This window comes from Pristiophorus japonicus, chromosome 19, assembly GCF_044704955.1.
Source record: "Pristiophorus japonicus isolate sPriJap1 chromosome 19, sPriJap1.hap1, whole genome shotgun sequence".
Lineage (NCBI taxonomy): Eukaryota > Metazoa > Chordata > Chondrichthyes > Pristiophoridae > Pristiophorus > Pristiophorus japonicus.
Window position 1 is genome coordinate 3,691,411 of NC_091995.1, and position 13,390 is coordinate 3,704,800.

General features: G+C 50.7%; 1 protein-coding gene across 1 annotated transcript in view; it reads right to left on the minus strand.

The window, feature by feature from the left end:
- Positions 1-13,390, minus strand: part of LOC139230626 (superkiller complex protein 2-like) — a 170,498-nt gene that overhangs the window by 135,424 nt on the left and 21,684 nt on the right. The window contains exons 5-6 of the mRNA XM_070862442.1: positions 8,366-8,480; positions 8,228-8,310 (exon numbers count right to left, since the gene is read on the minus strand). Coding sequence (XP_070718543.1) covers positions 8,228-8,310; positions 8,366-8,480 — 198 coding nt within the window. The remainder of the gene's footprint in view (positions 1-8,227; positions 8,311-8,365; positions 8,481-13,390) is intronic.

Below are 13,390 nucleotides of genomic sequence, written 5' to 3' on the forward strand. Positions count from 1 at the left end.
GGAAGAGAGAGAGGGGGGGAAGAGAGAGGGGGGAAGAGAGAGGGGGGGAAGAGAGAGGGGGGGAAGAGAGAGGGGGGGAAGAGAGAGGGGGGGAAGAGAGAGGGGGGGAAGAGAGAGGGGGGGAAGAGAGAGGGGGGGAAGAGAGAGGGGGGAAGAGAGAGGGGGGGAAGAGAGAGGGGGGAAGAGAGAGGGGGGGAAGAGAGAGGGGGGGAAGAGAGAGGGGGGAAGAGAGAGGGGGGAAGAGAGAGGGGGGGAAGAGAGAGAGGGGAAGAGAGAGGGGGGGAAAGAGAGAGGGGGGGAAGAGAGAGGGGGGAAGAGAGAGGGGGGGAAGAGAGAGGGGGGGGAAGAGAGAGGGGGGGGAAGAGAGAGGGGGGGGAAGAGAGAGGGGGGGGAAGAGAGAGGGGGGGGAAGAGAGAGGGGGGGAAGAGAGAGGGGGGGGGAAGAGAGAGGGGGGGGAAGAGAGAGGGGGGGGAAGAGAGAGGGGGGGGAAGAGAGAGGGGGGGGAAGAGAGAGGGGGGGAAGAGAGAGGGGGGGGAAGAGAAGGGGGGAAGAGAGAGGGGGGGGAAGAGAGAGGGGGGGAAGAGAGGGGGGGAAGAGAGAGGGGGGGGAAGAGAGAGGGGGGGGAAGAGAGAGGGGGGGAAGAGAGAGGGGGGGGAAGAGAGAGGGGGGGGAAGAGAGAGGGGGGGGAAGAGAGAGGGGGGGAAGAGAGAGGGGGGGGAAGAGAGAGGGGGGGAAGAGAGAGGGGGGGGAAGAGAGAGGGGGGGGAAGAGAGAAGGGGGGGGAAGAGAGAGGGGGGGGAAGAGAGAGGGGGGGGAAGAGAGAGGGGGGGAAGAGAGAGGGGGGGGAAGAGAGAGGGGGGGGAAGAGAGAGGGGGGGGAAGAGAGAGGGGGGGGAAGAGAGAGGGGGGGGAAGAGAGAGGGGGGGGAAGAGAGAGGGGGGGGAAGAGAGAGGGGGGGGAAGAGAGAGAGGGGGGGAAGAGAGAGAGGGGGGGAAGAGAGAGAGGGGGGGGAAGAGAGAGAGGGGGGGGAAGAGAGAGAGGGGGGGGGAAGAGAGAGAGGGGGGGGGAAGAGAGAGAGGGGGGGGAAGAGAGAGAGGGGGGGAAGAGAGAGAGGGGGGGAAGAGAGAGAGGGGGGGGAAGAGAGAGAGGGGGGGGAAGAGAGAGAGGGGGGGAAGAGAGGGGGGGGAAGAGAGGGGGGGGAAGAGAGGGGGGGGAAGAGAGGGGGGGGAAGAGAGGGGGGAAAGAGAGGGGGGGAAAGAGAGGGGGGGAAAGAGACAACGAACATAAGAAATAATGGGAGTAAGGCCATTCGGCCCCTCGAGCCTGCTCTGCCATTCAATGAGATCATGGCTGATCTTTGACCTCAACTCCACGTTCCTGCACTGTCCCCATATCCCTTGATTCCCTTAATATCCAAAAATCTATCGATCTCTGTCTTGAATACACTCAACGACTGAGCCTCCACAGCCCTCTGGAGTAGAGAATTCCAAAGATTCACCACCCTCAGTGAAGAAATTTCTCCTCATCTCAGTCCTAAATGGCCGACCCCTGAGTCTGAGACTGTGTGACCCCTGGTTCTAGACTCCCCAGCCCGGGGGGAAACATCCTCTCTGTATCTACCCTGTCAAGCCCTGTAAGAATGTTGTATGTTTCAATGAGATCACCTCTCATTCTTCTAAACGCTAGAGAATACAGGCCTAGTCGACCCAATCTCTCCTCGTAGGACAATCCCCCCATCCCAGGAATCAGTCTGGTGAACCATCGCTGCACTCCCTCTATGGCAAGTGTATCCTTCCTTAGGTAAGGAAACCCAAACTGTACACAATACTCCAGGTGCGGTCTCACCAAGGCCACATATAATTGCAGTAAGACGTCTTTACTCTTGCACTCAAATCCTCCTGTAATAAAGGCCAACATAGCACTTGCTTTCCTAATTACTTGCTGTACCTGCGTGTTAACTTTCAGTGACTGGTGTACAAGGACACCTAGGCCCCTCTGAACACCAACATTTCCCAATCTCTCACCATTTAAAAAATGCTCTGCTTTTCCATTTTTCCGACCAAAGTGGATAACGTTACCTTTCTCCACATTATATTCCATTTGCCATGTTCTTGCCCACTCACTTACCCTGTCTATATCCCCTTGAAACCTCTTTGCATCCTCCTCACAACTTACATTCCCACCGAACTTTATATCATCAGCAAACTTGGATATATTACATTTGGTCCCCTCATCCAAATCATTGATACAGATTGTGAATAGCTGGGGCCCCAGCACTGATCCTGGCGGTAACCCACTAGTTACAGCCCGCCAACCCCAAAATGACCCGTTTATTCCTACTCTCTGTTTTCTGCCCGTTAGCCAATCCTCAATCCATGCTGGTATATTACCCCCAATCCCATGAGCCCTAATTTTGTTCAATAACCTTTTGTGTGGCATCTTATTGAATGTCTTTTAAAAATCCAAATACATCACATCCACTGGTTCCCCCTTATCTATTTTGCTCGTTACAACCTCAAAAAACTCTGAACAGATTTGTCAAACATGATTTCCCTTTCATAAATCCATGTTGACTCTGCCCAATCCTATTATTAATTTCTCAGTGCCCTGTTACCAGGTCCTTAATAATCGATTCGAGCATTTTCCCAGTTACTGATGCCAGGCTAACTAGTCTGTAGCTCCCCGTTTTCTCTCTTCCCTCCTTTCTTAAATAGCGGGGTTCCAATCCACGGGAACCGTTCTAGAATCTCTGGAATTTTGGAAGATGACAACCAATGCATCCGCGATCTCTATCGCCACCTCTTTGAAAGCCCTAGGATGTAGGCCATCAGGTCCAAGGGATTTATCTGCTTTCTGTCTATTAATTTCTCCAGTACTATTTTTTTTTTTAATTCATACTAATATTCTTTCATTTCCTCATTCTCGCTATTTCCGGGAGGTTTTTTCATCATCTTCCCTGAAGGCAGACACAAAGTTGTTGTTTAATTTCTCTGCCGTTTCCTTATCCCCCATTATAATTGCTCCTGTCTCAGCCTGTAAGGCACCCACATTTACTTTTGCTAATCTTTTCCTTTTTACATATCGATAGAAGCTTTTACACTCTGTTTTTATGTCTCTCACATTCTATTTCCCTTTTCTTTATCGATTTCTTGGTCCTCCTTTGCTGAATTCTAAAATTCCCCAATCATCAGGCTTAGAACACTTTTTAGCAATTTTATAAGCCTCTTCCTTTGATCTAAAACTATCTTTAACTTCTTGTTAGCCACGGTTGGACCACTTTTCCTGTGGGTTTTTTGTGCCTTAAAGGAATGTATATTTGTTGTAAATGATGTATTAATTCTTTAAATGCTCGTCTATAAATCCATTGATTGTCTGCTATCATACCTTTTAATGAACAGAACAACATAAGAACTAGCAGCAGGAGTCGGCCAAACGGCCCCTCGAGCCTGCTCCGCCATTTAATACGATCATGGCTGATCCGATCATGGACTCAGCTCCACTTCCCTGCCCGCTCCCCATAACCCCTTATTCCCTTATCGGTTAAGAAACTGTCTATTTCTGTCTTAAATTTATTCAATGTCCCAGCTTCCACAGCTCTCTGAGGCAGCGAATTCCACAGATTTACAACCCTCAGAGAAGAAATTCCTCCTCATCTCAGTTTTAAATGGGCGGCCCCTTATTCTAAGACTATGCCCCCTAGTTCTAGTCTCCCCCATCAGTGGAAACATCCTCTCTGCATCCACCTTGTCAAGCCCCCTCATTATCTTATACGTTTCGATAAGATCACCTCTCATTCTTCTGTATTCCAATGAGTATAGGCCCAACCTACTCAACCTTTCCTCACAAGTCAACCCCCTCATCTCCAGAATCAACCGAGTGAACCTTCTCTGATCTGCCTCCAAAGCAAGTATATCCTTTCGTAAATATGGAAACCAAAACTGTACGCAGTATTCCAGGTGTGGCCTCACCAATACCCTGTATAACCGTAGCAAGACTTCCGTGCTTTTATACTCCATCCCCTTTGCAATAAAGACCAAGATACCATTGGCCTTCCTGATCACTTGCTGTACCTGCATACTAACCTTTTGTGTTTCATGCACAAGTACCCCCAGGTCCCGCTGTACTGCAGCACTTTGCAATCTTTCTCCATTTAAATAATAACTTGCTCCCATAATTTTTTTCTGCCAAAGTGCATGACCTCACACTTTCCAACATTATACTCCATCTGCCAAATTTTTGTCCACTCACTTAGCCTGTCTATGTCCTTTCTAGTTTCCCAATCTACCTTAGCCAACTCGCCCCTCATATTTACGTAGTTTGCTTTGTTTAGATTTAACTAAATCATTTTCAAACTCAATCTAAAATTCTATTATATTATGGTCACTCTTCCCTAAAGGCCCCTTTACTACAAAGTTATTAATTAATCCTTTCTCGTTGCACAATACTAGATCTAAAATAGCCTGCTCCCTAGTTGGTTCCTCAACATACTGATGTAGAAAACTGTCTTGTGTACATTGCATGAATTTGTCCTCCACACTATTGCTGCATATTTGGATTGCCCAGACTATATCTAGGTTAAAGTGCCCCATGATTACCCTTGTTACATGCGCCTCTAGTTTCCTGATTTGTACCCTGCCCTGTGTTACCGCGACTGTTTGGGGGCCAATAACCTATTTAAATGCGGAGGGGTGGGACTAACTGAATTGGTCTTCGAAATAGCTGGTTCAGACTCGACGGGCTGAATAGTCTCCTGTGCTGTACTGTGCTCTGTGTGGGCCACCCCGACCTGTGTGAGAACACCACTGCAGCTCGGGGCTATAGATAGAGCTGGAGCGCCGGGCCCTGGAACATTGTGGCGGAGCTGCGGTGAATGAGGGTTCGGGGCCCCAGAAGAGCCGAGGGCCCAGGGTTAGCATGGGCCCAGCCCACACTGCGGTATGTGAGCGCACTGGCTCCGTGCAGCAGAGCAGGTCTCCAGCCGTCCTGGTTAACCCTTGCCACTGGATAAAGGCCGAGCTCTGTCAAGCCCGTGTGGTGGCTGATGTGTGACGGTCACCACACGTTAAAACAATCCAGGCTCAGGCATCTTCCACCCTTCAATTGGAGTTCAGGACTGGAATATCGGGCCCTCCATTGAAACATCGGTGAACCCATGTGGGACTGCCGATGATGATGGTGACGATGATGTTTGAGGGGGGGCGATAAACAACTCCCACCAATGTTTTCTGCCCCTTGCTGTTTCTTAGCTCCAACCAAACCGATTCTACTTCTTGATTTTCAGGCCCCGGGAGCGGGACTAGCTGAGAGTCGGCACGGGATTGAGGGGCTGAATGGACTTCCGTGCTGTCACCATTCTATGATTCTAAGATTATTCCTCTCTACTGGCTGTATCCCATCCTTTATTATCAGGGCTACCCCTTGAGGGAGCGCAAGTCCGCATTTCTGAAATATTTCAGCGGAGGCTGGAGAAATTGAAAGGGTTAAAAGTTGAAGTTTGAAGTTTAGATTAAAACAGAGGATGCTTGGATCGGAACAGGCTGCTCGATGATAATGAGCCATTTAGCCACTGAAATATGTCTTATCTGATCAGCTGTGTGTTTGCAGTACTGCATGGTGGGAGTCGAATTATGGCAGTGAGACCTGACTTCAGGATAATGAGTAGCTGGTCATTTATCTGTATGTTAACTATTTGTATGGGAGCAGTATGGAGGCTCCGACTTCTGTGCGAGAGCACCAGCGGCAGGTCGGGGCCACCAAAAGAGTGGAGCCTGGGAGCAGCGGGGAGCCATGCCACTCCAGGGAGCAGCGCGAGCTGCAACGGCAGCAAAGAGTGACGTCAGCAAGGTCCAGGCCGGTGATTGGAGCGTGGGCAGACACAGCAGGAGCGGCGAGCTCGGGGCGAAGGAGCGGCGAGAGACTGCGGAGGGACGTGATCGGGGCCCAGGGGAGGCGAGAGTTCGGGGCCCAGGGGCAGCACGGGCCCAGCCCACACTGTGCGATATGTGAGCGCACTGGGTCCGTGCAGCAGAGCAGGTCTCCAGCCGTCCTGGTTACATAAGAACATAAGAATTAGGAACAGGAGTCGGCAATCTAGCCCCTCGAGCCTGCTCCGCCATTCAACAAGATCACGGCTGATCTGGCCGTGGACTCAGCTCCACTTACCCGCCCTCTCCCCGTTACCCTTAATTCCCTTATTGGTTAAAAATCGATCTATCTGTGACTTGAATACATTCAATGAGCTAGCCTCAACTGCTTCCTTGGGCAGAGAATTCCACAGGTTCACAACCCTCTGGGAGAAGAAATTCCTTCTCAACTCGGGTTTAAATTGGCTCCCCCAGATTTTGAGGCTGTGACCCCTAGTTCTAGTCTCCCCGACCAGTGGAAACAACCTCTCCGCCTCTATCTTGTCTATCCCTTTCATTATTTTAAATGTTTCTATAAGATGAGATGTGATCCTTCTGAACTCCAACGAGTAAAGACCCAGTCTACTCAATCTATCATCATAAGGTAACCCCCTCATCTCCGGAATCAGCCGAGTGAATCGTCTCTGTACCCCCTCCAAAGCCAGTATATCCTTCCTTAAGTAAGGTGACCAAAACTGCACGCAGTACTCCAGGTGCGGCCTCACCAATACCCTATACAGTTGCAGCAGGACCTGCCTGCTTTTGTACTCCATCCCTCTCACAATGAAGGCCAACATTCCATTCGCCTTCCTGATTACCTGCTGCACCTGCAAACTAACCTTTTGGGATTCATGCACAAGGACCCCCAGTGGATACCCTTGCCACTTGGATAAAGGCCGAGCTCTGTCAAGCCCGTGTGGTGGCTGATGTGTGACGGTCACCACACGTTAAAACAATCCAGACACAGGCATCTTCCACCCTTCAATTGGAGTTCAGGACTGGAATATTAGGTCCTTCATTGGAACACCTGTGAACTTAACCCTTTTTTGCCGTGGAAGCAAGTTATCCTCGTTTCGAGGGACTGCCTATGATGATGATGATGTATCATCAATACATGGAATCGAAGAAGCTCCTCTGCAGATTATCTGGTTTGTGTACAGTCATTCATGACATCGTCTGTATGTTAATTATCTGTATGTACTATGCAAAGAAACGAGGGGTCAAAGGCTTTTTTGGTATAAAGATGAGAGAGAAGGCACTGGAAACTCAGAAGGGGTGTGTGTGTCACAGTAGCTACAGAAATCGGAACAGAGAGCTGCCTTTGTGTGATGTGTCTCAGTAACTTTCATACTTGGTCTGTATAGTATAAATGTCTAAATAAAAGACCTACCATTTACTACAACTGAGTGTGTGTGTGCGTGTGTGTTTAATTCGATGTTTAAAGCAACAAACCAAAGGGAGCAAGAAAGGTGTTGCTGTTTTGTTGTAAATGCTTCACGCGTGCAGATAGAGTGCCTTGTGTGTGTGTGTGTGTGTGTGTGTGTGTGTGTGTGTGTGTGCGGCACGGCAGTATTCTAGCGAAGATCAGTGTGATGAAGGTGGCCGGGTGTGTTTAACAGAGACAGCGTTCTAAGCGGGGATCAGTGTGACACGCGTGAATTTTTAAATCCCTCTAATTCTGCCCTCCTGACCATCCCTGATTATAATCGCTCCACCATCGGTGGCCGTGCCTTCAGCTGCCTGGGTCCCAAGCTCTGGAACTCGCTCCCTAAACCTCTCCACCTCACTTTCCTCCTTCAAGACCAGCATTTTTAAGAGATGGTTGGATGGGCACTTAAAGTGCAGTAACCTGCAGGGTTACAGACCTAGAGCTGGTAATTGGGATTAGACTGGATGACCTTGTGTTGGACGGTGTAGATATAATAGTAAGTACTGCAGGGAATAGAATACGGCCAGGGTGTGATCTCCTGGACTAGTGTCGATCGCCTGGATGGGTCGGAGAGGAATTTTCACAGATTTCTTTTCTCCCTAAATTGGCCTGGGTTTTTAATCTGGTTTTTGCCTCTCCCAGGAGATCACATGACTCCGGTTGGGGTGGAGTGTAGAATGTTTCAGTATAAGGCGTGTCGCAGTTGTGTGAGGCGGACTGGTTGGGCTGGGTGCTCTTTGCCTTTCTGTCATTGTTCATAGGTTTATATGTAACCTTCAGGGCTGCTGACCGAGGGCCGTGCGGCTCTTTGTCGGCCGGCGCGGACACGATGGGCCGAGGTGGTCTCCTTCGAAGGTGCTCTGTAAACCCTCCCTCTTTGACCAAGCTGTTGATTACCTGCGTTAATTTCTCCTTGGGCGGGTCGGTGTCAAATGTTTTGAATCGCGCAATCCTCCTGTGAAGCGCCTTGGGACGTTTCACTACATTAAAGGCGCTAGAGAAATACAGGTGGTTGTTGTTGTATAGAAAAGGTACCTGGCCAGAAGGGGTAATTGGTGGAGCTGCCACGGACTGACTGAGCCAGGGGGCCCGGGGGCCGCTGCAGAGAGAGAGAATTCTTTATCGACAATCCCGTGTCCTCCAGGAGCACCTGAGGGAAAATCAAACAAGTTTGCATTAATACACACAGGAAGTCGGCCCTGGGCCTCTCAAACCAAACCAACAGCCACTCCAACCACACGTTCTTAAAGCCACCACTCCGGCAGGAATACAATCATACAATCATCATCATAGACAGTCCCTCGAAGCGAGGATGACTTGCTTCCACGCCGAAAAGGGATGGGTTCACAGGTGTTCCAATGGAGGGCCCGATATTCCAGTCCTGAACTCCAATTGAAGGGTGGAAGATGCCTGAGCCTGGATTGTTTTAACGTGTGGTGACCGTCGCACATCAGCCACCACACGGGCTTGACAGAGCTCGGCCTTTATCCAGTGGCAAGGGTTAACCAGGACGGCTGGAGACCTGCTCTGCTGCACGGACCCAGTGCGCTCACATACCGCAGTGTGGGCTGACCCGTGCTGCCCCTGGGCCCTCGGCTCTTCTGGGGCCCCGTACCCTCAGTCGCCTCTCCCGGGCCCCGATCAGCTCCCTCTTGCCGCTCCTTCACCCCTCCTGCTGTGCCTGCCCGCACTGCAACCAGCGACCTGGCTTTGCAGTCGTCGCTAACTCCTGCAGCAGCACGCACTGCTCCCTGCAGTGGTATGCCACCGCACAATGCTCCCTCCAATGGCCCCGGCCTGCTGATGGTCTTGCCGGCCCGGGACCGCACCCATTTCTGGCCAGAAGCAGCGCAGAGGAACAAAGGGACCTGGCAGTACATGTCCACAGATCCCTGAAGGTAGCATCATCATAGGCTGTCCCTCGGAATCGAGGAAGACTTGCTTCCACTCTAAAAATGAGTTCTCAGGTGGCTGAACAGTCCAATACGAGAACCACAGTCCCTGTCACAGGTGGGACAGACAGTGGTTGAGGGAAGGGGAGGGTGGGACTGGTTTGCCGCACGCTCCTTCCACTGCCTGCGCTTGGTTTCTGCATGCTCTCGGCGACAAGACTCGAGGTGCTCAGCGCCCTCCCGGATGCACTTCCTCCACTTAGGGCGGACTGGTCTTTGGCCAGGGACTCCCAGGTGTCGGTGGGGATGTTGCACTTTATCAGGGAGGCTTTGAGGGTGGCCCTTGTAACGTTTCCTCTGCCCACCTTTGGCTCGTTTGCCGTGAAGGAGCTCCGAGTGGAAGGTAACAGGCCAGGTGGATAAGGTGGTTAAGAAGACATACGGAATGCTTGCCTTTATTAGCCGAGGCATGGAATATAAGAGCAGGGTGCGTTATGCTTCAATTGTACAAAACACTAGTTAGGCCACAGCTGGAGTACTGCGTGCAGTTCTGGTCACCACATTACAGGAAGGACATGATTGCACTGGAGAGGGTACAGAGGAGATTTACGAGGATGTTGCCAGGACTGGAGAATTTTAGCTATGAGGAAAGATTGGATAGACTGGGGTGGTATTCTTTGGAACAGAGGAGGCTGAGGGGAGACCTGATTGAGGTGTATAAAATTATGAGGGGCCTGGATAGAGTGGATAGGAAGGACCTGTTTCCATTGGCAGAGGGGTCAACAACCAGGGGGCATAAAGTTAAAGTAATTGGGGGGAGGTTTCGAGGGGATTTGAGGGGAAATGTCTTCACCCAGAGGGTGGTGGGGGTCTGGAACTCACGGCCTGAAAGGGTGGCAGAGGCAGAAACCCTCACCACATTTGAAAAGTACCTGGATGTGCACCTGAAGTGCTGTAACCCACAGGGCTACGGACCGAGAGCTGGAAAGTGGGATTAGGCTGGGTAGCTCTTGGTCAGCCGGCACGGACACAATGGGCCGAAATGGCCTCCTTCCGTGCTGTAACTTTCTGGGATTCTTTGAAATCTATGCCCTCTGGTTACTGATCCTTCAGCCACTGGAAGCAGCTTCTCCTTACACACTCGATCAGAACCCTGCCTGATTTCACACAGCGCTATCACACATCCTCTTCGGCAATCCTTTCTTTCAGAGGGTGGTGAATCTTTGAAACCTTCCACCACAAAGTGCTGTGGATGCTGAGTGATTACATAGCAACATAGACAATAGGAGCAGTAGTGGGCCATTCGGCCCTTCGAGCCTGCACCGCCATTCAATATGATCATGGCTGATCCTCTATCTCAACACCGTGTTCCCGCTTTCTCCCCATACCCCTTGATGCCTTTTGTGTCTAGAAATCTATCTATCTCCCTCTTAAATATATTCAGTGACTTGGCCTCCACAGCCTTCTGTGGTAGAGAATTCCACAGGTTCACCTCCCTCTGAGTGAAAACATTTCTCCTCATCTCGGTCCTAAATTTCCTACTCCGTATCCTGAGACTGTGACCCCTTGTTCTAGACTTCCCAGCCCCGGGGGAAACATCCTCCCCGCATCCAGTCTCTCCAACCCCGTCAGAATTTTATACCTTTCAATGGGATCCCCTCTCATTCTTCTAAACTCTAGTGAATACAGGCCCAGTCGACCCAATCTCTCCTCATACCACAGTCCTGCCATCCCAGGAATCAGTCTGGTGAACCTTCGCTGCACTCCCTCTGTGGCAAGTATATCCTTTCTTAGGTAAGGAGACCAAAACAGTGAACAATAGTCCATGTTGATTCTTTTCAAGGCGCAGATCAATAGATTTTTGGACTCATGGGGGAATCAAGGGATATGGCGATTGGGCGGTAAAGTGGAGTTGATATCAAAGATCAGCCATGATCTTACTGAATGGCAGAGCACATAAGAACATAAGAATTAGGAACAGGAGTAGGCCATCTAGCCCCTCGAGCCTGCTCCGTCATTCAACAAGATCATGGCTGATCTGGCCGTGGACTCAGCTCCACTTACCCGCCCGCTCCCCGTAACCCTTAATTCCCTTATTGGTTAAAAATCTATCTATCTGTGACTTGAATACATTCAATGAGCTAGCCTCAACTGCTTCCTTGGCAGAGAATTCCACAGATTCACATCCCTCTGGGAGAAGAAATTCCTTCTCAACTCGGTTTTAAATTGGCTCCCCCGTATTTTGAGGCTGTGCCCCCTAGTTCTAGTCTCCCCGAATGGCCAACTCCTGCTCCTATTTCTTGTGTTCCTATTATTGTTTAAATCAGTAATCTGTCTGAACTGCGCCAGCAATCCGTGTGCCTCACAAATTATAACATCCGTAGCTCAGTGGGCAGCACGCTCGCCTCTGAGTCAGAAGGTTGTGGGTTCAAGTCCCACTCCAAGGACTTGAGCATAAATCTAGGCCGACACAACCAGTGCAGTGTTGAGGGAGTGCCGCACTGTCGGAGGTGCCATTTTTCAGAGGAGACGTTAAACCGAGGCCCCGTCTGCTCTCTCAGGTGGACGTAAAAGATCCCGTGGCAATATTTCGAAGAAGAGCAGGGGGAGCTATCTCCGGTGTTTTGGGCCAATATTTATCCCTCAATCAACATCACTAAAACACATAATCTGGTCATTATCACATTGCTGTTTGTGGGAGCTTGCTGTGAGCAAACTGGCTGCCGCTTTTCCTACATTGCAATAGTTATCATCATAGGCAGTCCCTCGGAATCGAGCAAGACTTGCTTCCACTCTTAACATGAGTCCTTAGGTGACTGAACAGTCCAATACGAGAACCACAGTCCCTGTCACAGTTGGGACAGATAGTTGTTGAGGGAAGGGGTGGGTGGGACTGGTTTGCCGCACGCTCCTTCCGCTGCCTGCGCTTGGTTTCTGCATGCTCTCAGTGGACACTGGAGGAAAGGATGTTCCGAACATAGCCCTCATGCTGATGGCCACCTTTGTGTGCGGCTGCATCAAGCTGTGCACAGACCCCCGGTACGCAAACACCAAGTGTCACTCCGTGCTGAGGTTCTACCTGTCCCCGGTGTTGTGAAGGATGGGTCTGGCCACGCTGCCGCGAACCGCCCCCACCAGTTGGACCATGCCTGTCCACCTGTCCTTCGTGGAAAAGTTTTTCACAAGAAACCCCTTTGACCACAAGGCCATAAAACAGTGGTCAGCACGTAAGGTCCTGGACGCCCTACGAAAGAAGGAGAGGGTGGACTCTGTCGGGTGGTTCCCCGAGCAGACTGTCGAACTCGTCTGGCAGAATGTCTCATCGCCAGAGCTTTCACACAAACACCAAGACATAGCTTGGTTGGCGGTGAGGAGGGCCCTACCCGTCAGATCCTTCATGCACAGCCGGGGTTTCAGAGACACAGCACTCTGCCCCCAAGTTGACTGTGGTGCGGACGAGACAATCATCCATCTCCTTCGGGACTGCCCCTTTGCAAGGCAGGTCTGGAAGGAGATGCAGTGGTTGCTGTCGAGGTTCATCCCAAGCAGCTCTGTAACACAGGACTCTGTGCTCTACGGGCTGTTCCCAGGGACACACACCGAGACAGACATCATCTGCTGCTGGAGGGCCATCAACTCAGTGAAAGACGCTCTTTGGTCTTGCCGAAACTTGCTGGTCTTCCAGAGCAAGGAGATGTCCACGTCTGCGTGTTGCAGACTGGCGCAATCCAAGATCCAGGAGTACGTGCTGAGGGACGGTGGGGAAGACCACCGTTTAAAGCCCTTCTGCCACGGTAAACCCAGGGGCTGGAATCAGTATAAAACTCCCCTCGGGCTGTACTTGTAAACCTTTTGTATACCTAGAGCACCATGATCTGAAAACACCTATGTAGTGCCATGTATAATGCAAGTTCTGTTTAGTAATGTATGTTGCAAAGAAATGTAACTGTACCTCACCCATTCCGTGTATCGTATAGTGCCACATGTAACGTAATGTGATGACTGTATTGCAATGTATCCTGGATTGTACTGAATTGTACCTCGAAATGTAAAGCAAGCAAATGTACTGAACGGAACTGCCGTCAGCATCCAAATGTATTGTATAGAATTGCTGACCGCATCCAAATGTACTGACCTGCTTTCCAATGTATTGTGCAAATTTTTATAT